The following is a 22,089-nucleotide window of genomic DNA, read 5'->3' on the forward strand; positions in this document are numbered from 1 at the left end:
GATATTCAAGCCATGATGATTCTGGCCACTTCTCATTGTTTGATAGTTGATTTAGTTTGATAGCTGAGGCTCAAGGGTGCTAGGCAATAGGATCTCAGAAGACATATATTTTAAAAGTGAATGGATTTGGTTACCAGATCTAAATTAATTCAATTTCTGTAAAATAAAATTGTCTGTTGTATTTGAGGTTGTACATCCCAATGAAAATTTGTATCAGGAACTTAAGAAATAAGCCTGAGAAATAGTAATCAACATTACTGTTGTTGTCTAATTATTCATACACATAAACATAACAAGGCACCTAACAATAAAATTTGAAATACTATAGCTGTGCCTGAAGACATACAAAAACCTTTATAAAAGTAACCACATGGTCCCTATTTCTTTCATATGACATTATACCACTTGTTATTCATCATAATGGAAACAGTGCAATTTCAAAGTAAGATACTTAAAGAAAATAGTGTTACTATACCTCCTTAGCAGCTGTGTGCCAATGCAGGTGGGTTTCACATACATCCATTCTTTCCTGGTGAAGGAACTTGCATTTATCTGGCACTAGAAGAGCATCACTCACAAATTCTCCAACTGGAAGGGGAAAATGACACAACATTTTATTTTATGATACTACAAAACACGTTTTTCAGTTCAGTACAGTGCAGTGCAATCCCTGTACCTGCAGGACTGGTACCCACAGTTTCACCTACCTGGATCTTGCAAAATACATCCCTTCTACACATTATCTAGGCCCTCTAGAGCACTGCTTCCTATACTGTGGGTTTCAACCCCAAATGGGATTGAAACCTCAATGCTGAGGTCTCAAAAAAACTTTGTGAATGTCACCTAGTGGCTCTTTTAGACATTTACATGAATCAATTGTGCAGTGTTTACAGTAGACTCTGCAGAAGATGCTTCAGCTGTACTTCATAAAAGTAAAATCCACAGTTTAGCTTATTTAGCAAGCCTTGCAAATATTGATTTATTATCAGTAAATGCTTGTTTTTTATACCTGTTTTATATATCTAAATATCTGGGGTCATATAACCATTTCTCAGGCCAAAAGGGGTCCCGAGTGGAAAGGTTTAAGAAGCCCTGCTCTATAATAATTGAATCCAGCCCGACATGTCATTTTATGTGGCCCTCCAGATGCTTGATTACAACTCCTATATTTCTTATCATTACACATCATGACTAGAGCCGATGGGAATTGTGGTTCAGCAATATCTGGAAGGCTTCAGATATTTTTTGTTTAGTCAGGTGAGTGGGGTTGAATTTAGATACAAGGCTTGTGGATACGGTGTCTGATGTTAAAATATCCTTTAAACTTTCCCCAATCTCAGAGCCACAAGAACTGTTGGGCAATTCCCATTATCCCCAATCCATATGGAAGATAACCCAAAGGGATGGGAGTTGATGTTCAATAATATCTGAGGACCTAAATTGGGTAAAAATTAAAGAGCCCAAAATGGGCAATATTTTTATTCAATCTAAGAACAAATTGCAAACATATAAAAAACACTATCAAAATTAGATACAGAACAACATCTGGTTAAAGATTGCATGATTCAATGGTCAAAGAATGTGGACCATAATATTCATCTAGACAAGTGGGAACAGATGTGGAAAACAAACACTGAATTCACAAGATGTTAGGAATAAGAGAAATTTCTATAAGATAATGTGTAGATGGTACATGACACCAGAAAGGCTAGCAAAGATGGATCCATTTAAAAAAAAAAAAATGTTTGCTGGAAATGTCAGCAAAAAGAAGGAACCTTTTACCATAGGAATCTTTAGGACATGCCTAAAGTCAGAAAATTCTGGATTACAATACACAAGAACATTGAGAATATGTTAAAAATTAAGATACCATTAGAGCCAGAAGAACTTCCACTAGAATTTACAAATGCAATGTTGTCAAAGAAATTTTTGAAACTTTTTCTATATGTAGGGACTGAAGAGAGTAATGTCTATGCTTATTACTGAAAAGAACACAATTTCCCGCCCATTCATGGAAACTATCACTAGAACATTGGAAGTGGACCAACAGGAAACTTGACAACATTTTAAAGGTAAGGTAAAGGTTTTCCCCTGACATTAAGTCCAGTTGTGTCCGACCCTGGGGTGTGGTGCTCATCTCAATTTCTATGCCAAAGAACCAGCGTTGTCCGTAGACATCTCCAAGGTCATGTGGCCGGCATGACTGCATGGAACGCTGTTACCATCCCGCTATTGATCTATTCCTATTTGCATGTTTTCGAACTGCTAGGTTGGCAGAAGCTGGGGCTGACAGCGGAAGCTCACGCCTCTCCCCATAATCGAACCTGCAACCTTTCAGTCAACAAGCTCAGCACTTTAACCCACTGCACCACCGGGGGCTCCGACATTTTAGCAACTGTCATTTTAATTCTGGGTGAAGCACTTCATGTCTACATTTCAACATTAGCCAATTCATCACAAAAGCAAAGCATATCCCTCCCGGCTTTGCAGTTCGATCATAATATTGTTCTTCTTTGGAACACTACAATGTTAAATAACCAGAAGAGGTCCACACTCTTAATTACAGGCTGAAATCCTTTATCTGGAAATGACATTTCTCTAAGGAAATCTGAAAAACTCCAAAATTCAATATTGTTACACTTTTGCTTTCTGATGCTTCAATGCACACGGACTTTGTTTCAAGTACAAATTTATTAAAAAATATCAGGAATACAATTGTTTTTAGGCTATGTGTAGAAGATATATATGAATATAAATGTACTGGGATAACATCTCCAAGATATCAAGATATCTTATGTATATGCAAATCAAAACAAATTTAAAAAATCTGAAATAAAAAAAACACTTCTAGTCCCAAGCATGTTGGATAAGGGAGGCTCAACTTGTATGACAATGCAGAAATACTGTACTCACAAATCCCCTGGGAATAAATATTTGCCTTTCTGTGGTTGTAGTGATTACTCATCAACAAGCAGCATGATTTATTATGCTGCAACTGCTGCCATTCTTTGGCAGGTTTGGCACTCACAATCCATCTTAATTACAAAAGTGATGAATAGTTAAGAAGCAGGCTATGAAAAGGCTATGCCTGTATCTATGGGAGAAAACTGTATCTATGGGTGTTTGCAGCTGAACAAAAGAACAAGATGTAGCTACAATTCAAACTTCCTAAAGCTGTGTGAACAAGAGTTGTTCAGACAATGGAAGTGGTAGCAGTGAGACCCCCCCTTCCCCAATTATAGCTCTTCTAATTACTTGTGTTAGCTTCATCCAGACGTATCCCTAAAGGCATCAAGATCCAACCTGATCTTGGAAGTTAAGCAGGGCCAGCCCTGGTTAGTACTTGGGTGGGAGCCCACCAATGATTACCAGGTATTGTAGGCTGTATTTCAGAGGGAGGAAAGGCAAAGCCACTTCTGAGTACTCCTTGCCAAAGAAAACACTTTCAAAAAATTCACACATTTCTAAGTCAACAAGTGAGGTGAAGACACATACACTCGCAATGGTTTAGGCTCCTCTCCCCAACTCTGACTTCGGTGTGTCTGGAAGATCCAAAGCTTTTTTTCTCAATTCCAACAATTTTAAGTTCATTTAACATTGCTTCTCAGTCTGTTCAAACTGAGGTTGGTCTTAAAAACAAGTGACTCTCAAATGGTTGCTTATGAAATTGACCTGTTTCAAGGGGTGATTGACTGCAGTTTAAGTTTTATACATAAAGCTCAACTGCAGATATCTGAAAAAACAAAAGCAATACATTTCAATCTCCCCTTCTTAGTGGTGCAGGAACAGAATTAAGGTTGAACATACAAAGAAGTCTGTGTAACACTAAACTGCAGTTTAGTGTGATATTTAAACGAGGTCATTTATAGCAATTGCTGATATATCCAAAGCATGAGTCACTAGCAATTATACCACTATACATCGGGGAAAACAGTTCACTCTTCATTTAGCTTACTGTACTGCATTGCAACCTGAGCACCTCTTATGATGACAACCCTTTTTATTAATGGTTCAGTAAGACCATTTATTTTGTGCCTGAATCAATACATTTTTTTCCTGAAGTACTTCACTATCATTACGGGTCAACACCTTGAAACAAATGGAAACTTGAACTCATACAACCTGAGCACAAAGCCAGATGCAATGTAGAATATACAGAAGCCCACTGGTAGTGATAATACAAAACAACACAGCTGATTTCACTCTGTGCGGGTAAAGTTACAAAATCTTTTACTCAGGCAGAATGGAAAAGTATGTGTTATAAACCATGTACAAGGCAAGACAAAACACAAAAAGATGACAGGCCATTAGGTACCACAGTAAAGCCGAAGCTACATTAAAAGCCAAGGGTGAAATACAAAGATCAAGTACCAGCAACTTGCCATAACTTAAAACAGATCTTGAAATGATGTCAGACTAAGGAGGAAGCAAGCTTGTTTACTTGAATACAGCGGAAAAGATTTGAATGATAGGAAAAGAGATTCCATCTAAACATTAGGAAGAACTTCCTCATAGTATGAACTGTTCGACTGTGGAATATGTTACCTTGGAGAGCAGTGCAATCTCCTTCTCTGGAAGTTTTTAAACAGAGGCTGGATGGCCAACTGCCAAGACGGTTTCAATTGACTTTTCCTTTACTGCAGTGGGATAGACTGCATAGAGCTGGTGGTCTCTTCCAACTCTGATTCTATGAACATCAGACCTACTTTAAAAGAAGTCACTAGGAGGGCAGACAGTACAGCTAATCGGGGCTAAAAATATAACACAAATCCAACCCCTATCACTATTATTTCTAAATCCAGCCAATGAAATGGTACTGATATAATGCTAAACTATTATTGACCCTACAATAATATGCCTAACTGCTTTCCCATCGTCATCTAGCCTGAGATGAAACATCCCCCACTTGTTACAAAGATTCAAAACTTATGTTCAGTGAAAACAAAACAACTTCAAAGCATAGTTTATCAGAGTGGCTTTTTTTCAACTACAGTTAAAATCAATGATAGTTACAATCAATGATAGTTTATCTTGGGTTGTTGTAGGTTTTTCCGGGCTATATGGCCATGTTCTGGAGGCAATTTTTCTCCTGACGTTTTGCCTGCATCTATGGCAAGCATCCTCAGAGGTAATGAGGTCTGCTGGAACTAGGAAAAACTAGGTTTATATATCTGTGGAATGACCAGGGTGAGACAAAGGACTTTTATCTTATAGTTTATCTTGACAAGCTCTGGCAACTAAAAACCAGAACAAATACTGATAAACTATTATTTATGCTGAAAAAGGAAAGAATATATGGAACAGGGAAATGAAATGGTTTCCTTAGTTGGGAAACTTCCAAATCAGCACAATTTACTTTCCCTATAGTAATGGCATATTATTTTTCTTCAAAATAGACAACCTTATATGTAAAGGGAAAGAATTTACTTATAGCTCTATGTTGAAAAGAATATATTTTATAGGATGTCCTACCACGGAGTCACATAATCTTTATAGTTGGGGGGAGCCCAACCTTCTCATCAGTGCAGAGTCTCCAGCTAAAGCAATGATTCTCAACCTGGTGCCCAGATGTTTTGGCCTTCAACTCCTAGAAATCCCAAAAGCTGGTAAACAGGCTGGGATTTCTTGGAGTTGTAGGCCAAAATACCTGGGGACTCACAGGTTGAGAACCACTGAGCAAAAGCATCACTAACATGTAGTTGTCTAGCCAATTTTTTTTACCATGCCTGTAAGAGCTCAGCCGACGGGTTGCTGCAGTGCCCCAAGACGAGGATTATGGTTATGTTCAATTTCCTTCAGAGCAGGACCCTTCAGAGATTTCCATGTTGAATTTTAATGTAGATTCTCAGGGGATTGTGAATGAGGGCACAGAACAAACTGCAGAACAAAGGGAGCTGGAAGACTCTGGGATTGTTAGTTCTCAAGAAAGAATGATTTCCAGACAGTCTGATGGGAACCAACTTGGGTTGCTAGATAAGGAAAGCGAAAGGAATGTGTTAACAAGCAACCGGGAGGAATCAACCTTTGACAGAAGGGGTCAAATCTGTCAAGATCGCCACCTGCAAGGGGGAGTCCAAAGGTCTGTCAGGATAAGGGAAAAGAGGAATTTGCAGGAGAGTTCTCAAGGGAATAGGAATGCATTCTGTGTGAATCTTTTTGAATAAAGATAGGGCCTTTACAGCATTGCTTTCAGTGAGCGCAACGTCGGTTACTGGTCAAGTCTTGAATGCATGTCATGTCAAGATTCATAGAAATCTCTGCTCAAGACTCATGTACAAGTTGCTGTTGGTGAAATTTTCCCTGTGTAATTCTTCTGTGGATTTTGGATCTGTGCAATCTTGTTCCTTGGCTTTCAAGAGACTTTGGACATTTTCCTCTGTGGGTTTTAAGGACTATGCATTCGTGGATTTTATTGTGGGTTTAAGAATTGTCTCTCTTTCCATTTATGGACAATATTTGCCTACCTGCCGGTTTGGATTGTGTTTTAGACTTTCTTACTTAAGCCTTCACTTGCCCTTTTCACCCTTTTTTATATTGCTTGCATTTATTCAATAAACTGTTTATTTGCTAAAGAACTTTGGAGTGTTCGTGGGTTCAAAGGTGTGCTTCCAGCCTTGGTATGCAACAATGCCCAGAGAAGAAGACGATTTTATTGCTAAACTTCTCTATCAAAAAGTCCCATCTAATGTTCAACTGTAATCTACTATCTTGTAACTCCAAGCCATTTAATCTGGTACTACCATACATGGGACAAGAGAACATGCTCTCTAACAGTCTTTTATTTACTGCCATCATATTACCCCTCACTCTTCACTGAACTTGATTTCCAAGCTCCTTCCAGATTTCCTCACGTATTTTGCTCTCCATACCTCTTATCGTCTTTGTTGCCATTATCTGAACTTACTCCTACTTATCTATCTCCTTCTCAAAACAAGGCGCCCAGAACTCTAGATGAGGATATCCAGAGCACAATATATTGGAACTATTACTTTCCTTGACTGTTTCTATTACTGCAGGCTAAAATAGCATTTACCTTTGATGCTGCAGTATCACAATACAGGTTCATATTCAACTTATAACCCATAATAACCCCAAGGTCCTTTTCACATATAACACTGGTGAGCCACATATCTCCCATTCTATCCATGTGCATTTGCTTTTTGTGGTCTCAACACACATTTTGCATTTGTCTTTATTCAAGTTCATTTTATTAATTTATGCTCGATAATTTTCAGGTTAATCTAAACCCTTTTGAATTGTGTTCCTATATTCCAATGTGTTAGCCACCCACTAGTTTTGTGTCACCTGCAAACCTTCATCCTGTCATCTAAGTCACTGAGAAATTACTATGCACCAGAGAAATGTGTTACCATCCCCATTTATTTTTATTTTTCAACAGAGGACATTAAGTCAATATACAAGTCAATCAGAAGTGCCTTTATAATACTTTTGACAGGTATCAACAGGATCACAGCTCTCCTTTTGAGTTAGAAATTGGTTCTGAATATGAACTCCAATTCTCATCACAAAAGTAGAGAAGGCATAGGAAAACCTATTTTCCAGCAGTCTAAGCACTCAAAGGATATATTTTATGCTTGAGAAACCAAGGCACTTCCTTTTGATAGTATATAAATTGCTACTACGGCTTCTACGTGTCACCTTCACCAACTCTGTATTTCTATGATCTGATTTATAAACCTTGAATAATACAATTCCCTTCTTTTAATACAAGCTCTGACTATATTTGAAAATGCCAACGAATAATCATTTCCTTAGTGTAATTCTCATTTAACTTGGTGAGCTTTTTTTTTTTTAGTAAACATGAACAGGATTACCATGGAAATGTGGTTAATTTCCTTTGTGAATCAATGTCAGACATTTTGAGAGACAATACCATCAACCCTTTCCCTTATCTTGTTTTGTAAAGTTCGCTAAATCAACATTCAAAGTCAATTTAGAATGTTTTACAGGCATGTTCTATATTCTGCCTGGCGCCTCTACAGGAAGTACCTGATGGCTCTTTCCTTGACATGAAAAAAGAGAAGAATGTACAATGAAGTAATTTTCTCTGATTGGCTGATACACATTTGACTCCACAGCAAGTTGTTACCATCAATATGGATTGGCCCAAGTGAATTGCAGGATCAGTTATTCACTTTTCCCTAAGAGGCAGGGCAGGGAGTTTTCAAAATAGCTCAAGAAAGAGTGAGTATGTGAGAGTGGAGAGGGGTAGTTATACAGTGGATCAAGGAATACATTTTCTATTTCTTCATGTCTCTTTGTTCATGTGATTGGCTCAGTCTTCACAATGTGAGAAACACAAGATTATTTTCTACAATTGAGTTAGTTTGGATAGCAGTTAGACCAAAGGTGGACAGCTGCAGAAAGCTAGGAGTAGACAGTTGACTCTCAGGAAACTTTGGAGAGCAACTTCTGATGGCTCTTTCCACCCCTGATCCTGTCCCCCAAAATATCAAAAGTTTGCCTTTCTTCCAGAGGTACTCTAAAAAAAGACACGAGGAGCATTTTCACCATGTTTTGGAGCTTTGCTGGGCCACTTTTGGCCCAAAGAGGAGAGGGACTTTTGACAACAGAGGAAATTACTTTCTGTTTGCAAAAGGCTTCCTTTGGGTATTGTTCCTGTGAATACAGTATTATGATGTATCCACAGAAATGTTAGGATAAGGAATGTGACGTTTTTCTCAACCCCACCTAAGCCTGGCCATGAAAACATCTGATACAGTACTTGTATCACTACTGCAACACCCAAATGAGTGAAAGAAAAGAATGACAGCTATAAACTAGAAGGATCTTCTCTGCTCTTGATTTCCGAAGATTTCCTCTGAAGTAACATATTTCACCTACAGTACTAAAACAAACAAACAAATAATCATCACATAGGTACAGAAATTGAAAAAAAACCTTGCATGCACTGAGATTCTCTTTCATTCAGTACTGCACATAACATAAAATGACTTTGATCTATGTCTGTTTAGGAATAAATTGGCCATTTCTGCCTGATGTTACAGCATTGAGCAGTGGTAGTTCAAGTGGCAGTAAACTGCATTAATTCTACAGTGTGTTTGTGTTTTAGTTTGAATTACATACTCTGAGCAATTGTGGTTGATGCATAAGGCATCATATTTAAGTATTACATCATGGTCTGCTTCTTGTGACATCATTGGAGAAATCTCTAGATCGCAGAATGGAGCCTTGAGATATCAGAGCCTGGGATGGTACCAATATGGCTATGAGTGATGTACTGCAGATATTGCTTATTTGGGTCATTTGATATCCATGTGTGCACTAGAGACTCATTCTTTTCCTCAGGCAGTGGCAGTGTATTAAATTTGTATTGTGTTAATCATTTTATTTTTGAAGAAAGTTCTTCCTGTGATTTGACACATAATACATTCTCAGCATGATAGGATCTTGCATGTTTTTATTGTAGCAAAAAACCTTATACACCAGGGGTCCTCAAACTTTTTAAACAGAGGGCCAGGTCACAGTCCCTCAAATAGTTGAAAGGCCGGATTATAATTTGAAAAAAAAAAACATGAATGAATTCCTATACACACGTATCTTATTTGTAGTGCAAATACATATAAAAACAATACAATCATTAAAATGAAGAACAATTTTAACAAATACAAACTTATTAGTATTTCAATGGGAACTGTGGGCCTGCTTTTGGCTGATGAGATAGGATTGTTGTTGTTGCTGTGTGCTTTCATGTCATTTCAGACTTAGGTTGCCCTGAGTTAGGGCCGGGTAAATGACCTTCGAGGGCTGTATCCGGCCCCCGGGCCTTAGTTTGAGGACCCGTTATACAATAATGATAAAAATATAATGCCCATATTTACGCAAGTCTAATACACAATTTAATCTAATGCACACATCAATTTTCAAAACCCTGAAACCAAAAAAAGTATTTGCTGCTGAATGTAATGCATAGCAGCAAAAAATGTACTCTTTGTAATTTGGTCAAAAGGGTGCACATTACAGTTGTTCCCTGCTTAGAATCCCTTCTTTAAAAACAAACAGTGTTGGAACACTAAAGTTTCAGCAACTGAGAAGAAAACCTTTGGTGCATCTATGTTGTAGAATGAATCTACTTAAATTGCTTTGGTTCAATGCTATGGAATCCTGGGGGCTGTAGTTTGAAAAGGTCTTGAGTCTTCTCTGCCATAGAATGCTGGTGCCTCACCAAACTACAAATCCCAGAATTGCATGCATGGCATTAAGCCTTGGCCATTTAACAACTTGACCAAAATCTGTCACAAATTTTGAGATGATGTCCCTCAAAGAGGATCTCCAGGTACACCCGAAGCAGCTTCCCCTTTTGCTTTGGCTCTGCACTAAGATGACCGTATGATGCAAATCTAATGTATACCTCAATTTTGGCAAAATAATTTTGCCAAAAAAGCTAAGTATCAGATTTGAGTAAATACGGTAGTTGCTGGCCATTTGTTCAACAATCAAAGTCGTCTTGATGGTTAACAACATATACATCATATTTTAGAGATGTGAATCAGATTTTTTTTAGAAGTAATGATTAACTTACAATGTCTGGAAAAGTCTAGTTTATGACTTTTTTGGGGGAATAGTATGCATTCTCCTTTTTCTTTCAACATATTTTCAACATTTTCAACAAACATCTAGTTAAAGGTTTGCAATCTTGCTAAGTTTATGTCAGAATTTAACATTTTTCATACTGTTCTGATAAGTGACTCCACAAGACAAGCGACAAAACTACGTATTTATTCAGCTCATTGGTTTGCCTTGAAGCAGGAGCTACTAATCACATTTGCTAGGCTAGCATATATGATTGAGCATGTGCGAAAGAATACTTCGAAAATGATTTAGACCATCTAAGTGAATTTTACTGTTTAGTGTGTATTTGAAGTACTGCAATTCAGCTTTATTCTAGAAGTGGCAAAATAAAGATGTCCTTAGAGACCACAACTGGCATCCAAAGTATATCATGGCTTGATCAGCTTTTTCTCAGTGACTTCTATTCCTACACTATAAGCCAACATTATAAAACTCTCTATGTTTTTTTTCTGAACACGTGAGCTGGATTCCAGCTGGTTTGGCAAATCATGGTTACAGCGAACTATGGGTTATATCTAAACACAACCTCTAAAAACAACTCTAGTACTACAAAAAAAGGCAAGAAATGAGCAAAGGGTGTCTGTGGTGGGGCAAGAGACTTATGCAGCATATGTTATACTCAGTAGGATGGAAAACAGCAAATGGTAGTCTGCAGCAATTCAATTAAGCCTCAGATGTATGCAAATAAGCATTCTGACTATTCACAACAGAAGTAATTGGACATAACCGTGTTAAGATGATTGCATTACACAAATTAACATCCATAGCAGGTCAGGAAGCATGGTCTCTTTTAGAGGAACAGATTTGCTGACATAACTGTATATGGTTGAAGCAATGCATAAACTTATTATAAGGGAACACAGAAAAATTGTCTTTAATGGAATTGTTTTTTAAGGTTCGGGTGCAGCAATCTCAGATATGTACATCCATGAGTCTCCAGTATACAGCAACCCTTGAAAGTTCTTTCTGCAGATGTTTAAGAAATGATAATTCAATAAGCTGCTACTTTAATTATCCTTATACCATAAAATGAGGAAGAATATAACATTTATCCTTGAATATTTCTAATACGTACTGTGTTAAAAGAGAAATCAAAAAGGCATAAAACTACCATTTTTGTTGTATATTTCTGTCCTATCTTTCTCTGCCTTTAAAGAAGGCTTACGTAATTATTTTAATTACATTTATTTTCTTTCATACTAAAATATGAAAACATATTTGTTAAACAAACAAATAAATATTTCCAAGAGACATACATAATAAACAACTTATGGTACCATTACAGGTAAAATATAAAGGTACAACTATTTTAAATGGGCAGAGGATGATGAAATCAGCTAACACTAGAACACTGTAATATACTGTCCTATAAATATAAAACGTGCTTTGTTTTAGGCTTAAACGGTGCAAAAGAAATGCCTAATGATTCCAATTTCCTCAACTATGCTTGCTTCAGGATGTAACTACAAAACTCCAGTAGTATAACAATTCCAGTCCACATTCACTAAGTTTCCAGACTAGCCAAAGCTCAGGGGTTGGTAAAAAATGAAACAGAGTCTCAAATACACCAAAACAATGTTTTACTAATCACAGTGTTAAATAGAGTGCAGGAATAAAGTGAAGGCAAAAGCAAATTCCCTTTGCTAATCAAAACAGTCTTTTGTCATTCACAGGGTTCCCATGATGAACCAAACACCACGCAATGGATTAGTTTCCTAAACTTGGAACATGGGTGACAATTTCACATACATTCTAAGATGACAACATTCTTATCAATCCCTATAGCAGGAGCTGATCTTGCCTAGTCTGCTAGAGAAACTGCAACCAATGAACTCCATATTATCATTATTATTTGTGATAGGTCTGCTTGGTTAACAAAGGTAGCATTTCTTAACCATATAAAACGTGTCTAGGTAGCTTGCTCCTTGCCAAGTCTTTAGGAAATTCCAGAACCCTATAAATAGTTTACGATATTCTTGGGAAAAATGTCTTGTAAAAGTGAAAGAACTCACCCTCAGGTGACCCAGTCCATGTTATTAATCACATGGTCTTAACAAAAGAAGCAACACCCATAGAATTTAGCATTCCTGCAGCACTTAACCATACATAGAGAATTCTTAAAGGTTCAACAGGCAGAAAGGACATTCTTAAGAAACACCACCACCTTGAACAGGAAGGTCAAGAAGGTACTAGGAACATAATACTGCTTATCTAGGACTTAAAATTCTTTGGAGCACTGGGTAACCTATTGCCAGGAATTTCATATTTTCATATTGTTATGAACTGTGTTTGCATACACATTCTGGCTATTCTCTGTTCCACAAGGACTTCGAGTCCTCTAAATAACAATCCAACATTTTTACACACCATTTGGACTTTCTGAACTTAACTGAGATTAAATACTGTGTAAGAATCTTGTTTTGTGAAGGCTTAGCACAGGGGTCCTCAAACTAAGGCCCGGGGGTCGGATGCGGCCCTCCAAGGTCATTTACCTGGCCCTCACTCAGGTCAACCTATATCTGAAATGACTTGAAAGCTCACAACAACAACAACAACAATCCTATCTCATCAGCCAAAAGCAGGCCCACACTTCCCATTGAAATACTAGTAAGTTGATATTTGTTAAAATTGTTCTTCATTTTAATAACTGTATTCTTTTAAAGTGTTTTTGCACTACAAATAAGATATGTGCACTGTGCATAGGGATTCATTCATGTTTTTTCAAATTAAAATCCGGCCCTTCAACAGTTTGAGGGACTGTGACCTGGCCCTCTGTTTAAAAAGTTTGTGGACCCCTAGCTTAACATATAGAAGTTAAATATCCCTTATCCAAAAATTCAATACCAGAAATGTTTGGATTTTTGAATTTTTGTGAGATTTTGGAATGCATATACTGATATAATGTGGCATTCTGACTATGGGACCCAAATCTAAATAAGAAATTCAATTATGTTTCATATATACATTGTACACATTGCCTGAATGCAATTGTATGCAATATTTTTTCAATAATATTAGGTGTGAAACAAAAGTTTGTGTACACTAAATCATCAGAAGCAAAGATGTTACTATCTCTGTCACCCATGTGGACTTTTTATTTTAAACTATTCCAGATGTCAGAATTCCAGGATAAAAATACTAAAAACCTCTATGAATTTATTTGATCCACTTTCTAGACCAATCCAGTTTGTTCTGTTTAAATTTTTAAAAAGACCTTAATAGTATTCGAGGCACAGACTGCAAGGATAAAACAGGGCTCATGTATAACTGTTATTCTCTCATATAATTATAACGTGAGGTTTAATACCTACATAGAAAGGTTAGTTTTACCATTGGTCAGGTGAAGTAGCCATCTCAGGTATTAGATTTTGAGTATCCTGAAATGACGACTTGCTGCTATTTACATTGTTATTTCCATATTTTTACTGGTTTGGGATGGGGGGGGGGGGGGAGCAAAATGTATTGGACCAACCCAAGGATTATATTCTTTAAATAGATAAGAGGTTTATCATCATTCTAAAACATACCCCCCCCCCCCATGAATCAAGAGAAGAAGTGTTGCAGTATGTTTGACCTTCAAATGTTGACACTCTCTTTGCACATACCCCCTTTAAAAATTCATTCATTTTTACACAGCCACCAAGTGCTATAACCTTCCCTGGGGAGAGGTTCTGAGCAAAACGATCATATCAGCTGAAAGCTGGCAGGTGCCATAATTGTGCAGCCTCATGGAAATCAACTCAGCATCGCTGAACTCCAAAATGTGTCATTTCACATAAGGTAGCTTCTACACAAAATTGATCCATTAGTTCTCACACCACCAGTTTCTCCCCCTCCCCTTTTCGAATAAAGTCAACAAAAAGAATGACTAAAACATCAACGAGACTCATACAATAAATCTTTGTCATCTTGGTAATACAGAAAACTCCTTGTGATATTTAAGCACAAAGCTAAATCATGACTATTACTATCAAAACTCACGGGCAAGCAAGATTAATACATCAGGCTTTACAAAATGTGCATGTTTAATTTTGAAAGTCACATATATTGAAAACATGGGGAAGTGACATTAAATTCTTATCCAGAAAGAAAGGAGTAACAATAAAAGATTAACTACATATTGCATTAAATGTACAGTCTGCACATCTACTTTAATTTTGAAATAGGCACTGTGGGAGAGTAGGAGTTGATCTAGATTGAATGGTGGTTTAACCTTGCCCCTCAGCCCAACACATAATGACCTGATTTTTTAAAAAATCACATATTCATTGCCTAGAAAGGAACTTGCTACTGGTACCAATAGCAGCTTGTTTCCCAGTACAGATAACCACTGGAAAAGGGATCATGTTTATAATTAGTGGTGATATTAACTTCAATCCTACCATGTTTTCAATTTGGATAACCCCATCCCACTGTCTGTTTGTCGACTTTGTTTTGTTTTCAGTTTTTGTGTTTGAGAAAAAATAAAAAAAAAGCAGGCATTGGAGCTAAGAAAGAAGTAGAATGTTTCTATGTTGTTTCTAAGAGTCTGTAAGTCCTCTAGAGCAACTCTAAAGACCTCATCACTTTGAGTTCCTTGATGTAAGGGACAGTGAGGGAACCAAGCAAAGCAAATCATGAGGTAGCGAAGCAAATCATAAGGAAGCAGGATGACAGCAGTACTGCTATCTGCTGTTGTGTGCTTGACAGCAGTACGTGTGAAAAAGATCTTGGAGTCCTCGTGGACAACAAGTTAAACATGAGACAACAATATGATGCAGCAGCTTAAAAAGCCAATGGGATTTTGGCCTGAATAAATAGGAGTCTAGATCCAGGGAAGTCATGCTACCACTCTATTCTGCCTTGGTCAGATCACACCTGGAGTCACACTGTGTCCAATTCTGGACACTGCAATTAAAGGGAGATGTTGACAAGCTGGAATGTTTCCAGAGGAGGACAACTGAAATGATCAAGAGTCTGAACTACAAGCCCTATTAGGAGCAACTTAAAGAGCTGGGCATGTTTAGCCTGAAGAAGAGAAGGCTGAGAGGAGACATGATGGCTATGTATAAATACGTGATGGGAAATCATAGGGAGGAGGGTGCAAGCTTGTTTTCTGCTGCCCTGGAGACTAGGTTGCAGAGCAATGGCTTCAAACTACAGGAAAGGAGAGCTGTTTTTACATCACTGCTGTTATTTAATTGTTTTTTAACTTGTGTATTGCTCTTTTTGAACTGTATAGTGTGGCTAGATCTTAGCCACCTTGAGCCCCCATGGAGAGAAAGAATATAAATAAAGATAACAACAACAACAACAACAATGTCGTTTGATCAACCTCTGTCAGAAACTGCATAATTAGAGTTCAAGCGTCCACCAGCCAGCTTCATATTTAAAAAATGGGCCACAGAAGACTATGCCAGATGATTATTCCACTCCCATATCCAAGAATTTTATCTGTCTCTAGTAACAGTTTGGCCTGAAAGAAGAATCTGGATGGTCATTCTGGTATAACCACATCACCTTCAACACACCAATCTTGACTGATCTGAATGAAAAACCAATAAATAGCAACAAGGAATTTTGGGCAGGACAGGGAAAGATTCCTGTTTAATACTTGGAAAGCCATTGCCTGTTAGAGTTGGCATAACTAGAGTAGATGAATCAAAGGTCTGACTCACAATACATTTGCAGACGACAAGGACCAAGTTACATGTAATCTGCCACCAGCTTAATCACTGACAAAACCTTCTTGTCAACCATCTGAACTGTTCTGACCATTCTCTCGTCAATGTTACCCACCATTGGGACCTGCCCCAATCACCAACATCTGATTTTCATGTTTTTACTCTGCCCACTGCTTTGGCAGACCAAGTTTACAACAAAACCTACACACTGTTGAACATGCAAAGACATAATACATTCCTTATTTAAAAGTAAAACAGAACTTTGTAAGGCTTGTCACACTCAATCACACAGTTAAGTGGAGATGGGACCAATTTAAAAGGACTGAATAAACTAAACCTACAAGGGCATTAAAATTCAGAGACACAATTAGTTAATCTTGTCTCATTGATCAAGCAGCAGGCAGGAAATCCAGTGTTCGAATTTATAGCTCTTTGGAGGCAGAAAGCTCATTTGAACGCAGAGAAGCTAGTCCAATAGGGACTAGTGACAATGGATTAAGCAACAAGCTAGTAACAGCTACAAGGGTCTAGTTATTGCCAAAAGCCACATAGAAAGACCTGAGAGGAAATATCTTACATTTATACTATCTGATTATACTTGTCATTTGAAATCCCTGTTCCCATTTCTAAGTTATAAACCCATATGTGTGTGCTCCAAATTAGTTCCTGTATAATCAATAGAATTTCTTCAAGATGAAATTTAAAGCTCTTTTGTCAAAGGGCCTGAAATTCTTACTGCATCTCATTTTCACTAAATATATTTAAATTATAATATGTTGAGTTTATCATTTGGTAAGTCCTTTGGAAGTCAAAAGTAAACACCATATCAATATATTCAGGAATCTTTCAAATCCAGCAACTATAACGGGAGTGGGGAATCAGCAGCTCTCCAGATCTCATTGAATTAGTGTTCAGAAATATAATGTAGCATCAAAGGAACTGAGTGGGACAAGGGTTTGCTAATATTTTAGGTATCTGATAATATATCTTATTTAAACCACTGGTATGTTGTAATCATGATTTGTGTTTTTAAATAAAAGGATGGGATGTAAATCTTGCAGATAAATAATTATTTTATATTGCCTTAAACATACTCAGTCTGACCTTAAAGGTTAAGCAGTTTCAGATCTAGTTGTTGCATGGATGGAAAACCAATGGGGAATACCAAAATTCTCCAGAGGTCCATTCACATTACACAAATATTGTTAAAAATAGCAACCTTCTTCAAGCCTCTACTAGTAATTTGTTTTGTATATGTTTCTGTTTGCTTACTGTATTGTATATTTATGTTTTGGTATGCAGCTTTCTCTTTACCCTATGTTTTTGCAGTTGTGGGAGGGGGCGCAGACCAAATGATCACATCTGGGACTGCTCAAAGTTCAAACTCCATTATAGAACATAGAGATGCCATGAGACTTTGGACCGTTATGAGCAAACTCATGTTGCTGTTGATTGTAAGAAAGATGCCTTGTGTTATCTGCACAGAGCAACCACTTCAACTCTATCCATAACTGGATTTACAAGTTATGTACCTGTATGCTGAATACATGAAGGTTGTGAGTAAACCAGATATGTTATAGTCCTGTTCAACATATTTATTCATGACTTAGATGAAGGATTAGAAGGCAGGATCATCAAGTTTGCAGTGAAACCAAATTGGGAGGGATAACCAATACCCCAGAAGATAGGAGCAGAATTCAAAAAAGATACAGAATGGTAGAAGCCTGACTTGAGAGCAGTACGTGTGAAAAGGATCTTGGAGTCCTTGTGGACAACAAGTTAAACATGAGCCAGCAAAAAAAGCCTATGGGATTTTGGACTGCATCAATAGGAGTATAGTGTCTAGATCCAGGGAAGTCATGCTACCCTCTTATTCTGCCTTGGTTAGACCACTTTACCTGGAATCACACTGTCCAATTCTGGGCACCTCAATTGAAGGGAGATGTTGACAAGCTGGAATGTGTCCAGAGGAGGGTGACTAAAATGATCAAGGGTCTGGAGAACAAGCCCTATGAGGAGCGGCTTAAAATGCTGGGCATTTTTAGACCGAAGAAGAGAAGGCTGAGAGGAGACATGGTAGCCATGTATAAATATGTGAGAGGAAGTCATAGGGAGGAGGGAGCAAGCTTGTTTTCTGCTGCCCTGGAGACTAGGACACGGAACAATGGCTTCAAACTACAAGAAAGGAGATTCCATCTGAACATGAGGAAGAACTTCCTGACTGTGAGAGCTGTTCAACAGTGGAACTCTCTGCCCTGGAGTGTGGTGGAGGCTCCTTCTTTCAAGGCTTTTAAATAGAGGCTGGATGGCCATCTGTTGGGGGTGCTTTGAATGCAATTTTCTTGCTCCTTGGCAGGGAGTTGGACTGTATGGCCCACAAAGTCTCTTCCAACTCTAGGATTCTATTATTCTAACTGCTATATATTGTGCATTGACATAATCTCTGTTCCAAACAGATCAGAGACTACCAGGTTATCTGACAACTGAGAGCCAAACTGCCTTGCATAATTACTAGGCCTGTGCGGTTTCGTTCGTTAATTCGTTAATTCGTTATTAATTCGTTATTTTTACCACATCTGACGCGATTTCAAAACACATTTTCAAACCCGGAAGGGTTTAAAAATATCGAAACAGCAGCCCCATATATTTTACGAGCTTCAGCTCGTGTCGTTAATGGGATGGAGGCTGCTGAGTGCTGCTGGTGCCTGGGAGCCAATCCGGCGCTCCCAAGCACCCCAGCAGTGCACCGCCCCTGCCTGTTGGGCGCCCGGCCCGCGCGCGCTCACCCTTACAACCGGCCTCCGCGCGCCATCCAATCGGCTCCGGCTCCTGCGCCCTCCTCCTCCTCCTCCTCCTCCTGGCACTTCCTGCAACACAGCAGGGAGGAGGAGGAGGAGGAGGGCGCAGGAGCCGGAGCCGATTGGATGGCGCGCGGAGGCCGGTTGTAAGGGTGAGCGCGCGCGCGCGCCATCCAATCGGCTCCGGCTCCTGCGCCCTCCTCCTCCTCCTCCTCCTCCTCCCAGCTGTGTTGCAGGAAGTGCCAGGAGGAGGAGGAGGAGGAGGAGGAGGGCGCAGGAGCCGGAGCCGATTGGATGGCGCGCGGAGGCCGGTTGTAAGGGTGAGCGCGCGCGCGCCATCCAATCGGCTCCGGCTCCTGCGCCCTCCTCCTCCTCCTCCTCCCAGCTGTGTTGCAGGAAGTGCCAGGAGGAGGAGGAGGAGGGCGCAGGAGCCGGAGCCGATTGGATGGCGCGCGCGCGCTCACCCTTACAACCGGCCTCCGCGCGCCATCCAATCGGCTCCGGCTCCTGCGCCCTCCTCCTCCTCCTGGCACTTCCTGCAACACAGCTGGGAGGAGGAGGAGGGCGCAGGAGCCGGAGCCGATTTGATGGCGCGCGGAGGCCGGTTGTGTGAGTTTTCAGGGCTGTATGTATGAGTGTACTGTATGACCATGTTCCAGAAGCATTCTCTCCTGACATTTTGCCCACATCTATGGCAGGCATCCTCAGAGGTCTGTTGGAAACTAGGCAAATGGAGTTTATCTATAGAATGTCCAGGGTGGGAGAAATGAAAGCCATTCAATGCTAATCAAGGTGACCATTACTGCAACATTCACACTTACAAAATGTTTTGTAAATATTTACAAAATTTCGTAAATAACAAAACATTTTTTTGGAAAGTTTTGTAAATATTTTAAATATCGAAACAAAAAAACACCCCAATTACAAATCGATTTTAGAAACAATTTTTTTCTTGATCAAACAGGCCTAACACATGTGGATATATATCACTGAAGAAATTTTTTACTCAAATGAGGGTTTTTTTGCTCTTCTCTGGAAGAGCATACTTTTATAAAAGGTTAAGATTTTCAAATGGTTGTGAATGCCATTTTTCTCCAAAAGGCTATGGAGATTCTGGTTTTCCAAAAGGCTATGATCTCTAAAAGGTTGTGCCTTTCCAAAAATATAGTATTGTTATTCCACATTAACTGCCACGGTTTCATCCTATGGAATCCTGGAGTATGTAGTTCCCTGAGGTACTAGAACACCCTGGCTGAGAATGTCAAGTTCTTTTCGCTAAACTACAAATCTCAGGATTCTATAAAAAGGAACCATGACAGTTAAATATGAATAATAGCATTATAATTTTGTACTGTGAATGAAGCCCCGGTACAGCTAGGAAAGAATCCTGCTTAAACCTTGAAGCTGGCATCCAGAGTTCAAATTATTGGCTAAACTAATTGCCAGATTCTGTGAAAGGATTTTTCCTAAGTTTTTATATTAACAGCAAGATTATGTGAATTTATTAACAACTAAACTCCATCCCAAGTTTTAAACTATGACAGTAATAGCTATTCTGAAATCCAGGAATCCAGAATGAAAAGATGAATAGAATAACCTTCATGAGCACACAAGTACCTAAGTAATTGGCATTGAATTAAATTAAACTGAAATGCATGTAAAGGTAACTGGCATTTAACAAGAATAACAATTTTGATTACATTGTCACTTACACAATAGGCAATTCTACAAGCAAAAGAAAGAAGGAAAAGCATGCACCTTTTAGCTGCATCCAAGTTACTACTTTTAATTGAAAAATATCAGTAACAAAAAGGGTACCATTTGTGTGTGCGCACACCTTTAAATTGCTTGTTAATTTGTGGTGACCCCATGTGTTTCCTATGCACGTACCTTTTTAATATTAAAGATTTAGGAAGCACCAATAATAATGTAGCAGATTCATGACTATATTTACAGACAGATATCGACAATAAAACCCCATGCATAAAATGCATCTGAACACGAGGAAGAACGTCCTGACTATGAGAGCTGTTCAGCAGTGGAACTCTCTGCCCCGGAGTGTGGTGGAGGCTCCTTCTTTGGAGGCTTTTAAACAGAGGTCATCTGTCAGGGGTGCTTTGAATGCAATATTCCTGCTTCTCGGCAGGGGGTTGGAATGGATGGCTCACGGGGTCTCTTCCAACTTTATGATTCTATGTATTCTCAGGATGGACCTATACTGCTATATAACCCAGTTCAATGCAGTTAATCTGCATTCAGAAACTGGATTATATGGCAGTCTAGGTGGGGCTTCTGAAGAAAGTCACATTAATTCAGTTTATTCATGGCTAAACATGTTCTCGTGATCCATGATTTATCCATACTAAACTTTTTTTGGCTGAAACATATATAAGATGTCTCTATTAAATTGTTTAAACAGTGGGCAAAGACTCTCTTGTCATAAGACATTATTTTAATATACAAAATTTTTGAATTCCCAAGGGAAAAATAATGTCTTTTGGAAAATACAGTAAGTCTGAACACATGAACACATCTTCAAAACCACGGATACATTAATTACATATATAAAGTAATAGAAAGATGGTATGTCTCTTCATTAATGTAAGTTAATGCGTGTTATGATCACTTATTTCCTCACTGCTAGATTTAAATAGCCACAGAATTAGTGATGGGTTTCACAGATAACAGGTTTTGATTTAATGCTATTTGAATTATTTCTACTTTGCATGCTTTAGTCACATTAACTCAAAGCAAGACCTGTAATCTAATAAACTCAATCAATATGGCTGGAGCTACACACAACCTGCCTGTCATACCAGATAAGCCATTTCACTAGGAAGAAGCTAAACAATAAACCAAGTGTTGAAGGGGTTTGCTACAGCAAATCCCAGAAGGACAATGCTAAAGGCCAGCAGAACAATAGATCATGAGTATACTTTGGCATGGGAGTGAATATATTTATGTTGGTCAAATAATAATCCTCAGCTCTATGGAAAGACAAGTACATAACTGTA

The 22,089-nt window shown here is 38.5% G+C and overlaps 1 protein-coding gene across 5 annotated transcripts in view; it reads right to left on the bottom strand.

The window, feature by feature from the left end:
* Positions 1 to 22,089, bottom strand: part of APP (amyloid beta precursor protein) — a 185,666-nt gene that overhangs the window by 72,325 nt on the left and 91,252 nt on the right. For all 5 annotated transcript variants that reach the window (XM_060770471.2, XM_060770473.2, XM_060770470.2 and 2 more), the window contains exon 4: positions 476 to 588. In XM_060770471.2, the coding sequence (XP_060626454.2) occupies positions 476 to 588 (113 nt within the window). The remainder of the gene's footprint in view (positions 1 to 475; positions 589 to 22,089) is intronic.

This window comes from Anolis sagrei, chromosome 3 (assembly GCF_037176765.1).
Source record: "Anolis sagrei isolate rAnoSag1 chromosome 3, rAnoSag1.mat, whole genome shotgun sequence".
NCBI lineage: Eukaryota > Metazoa > Chordata > Lepidosauria > Squamata > Dactyloidae > Anolis > Anolis sagrei.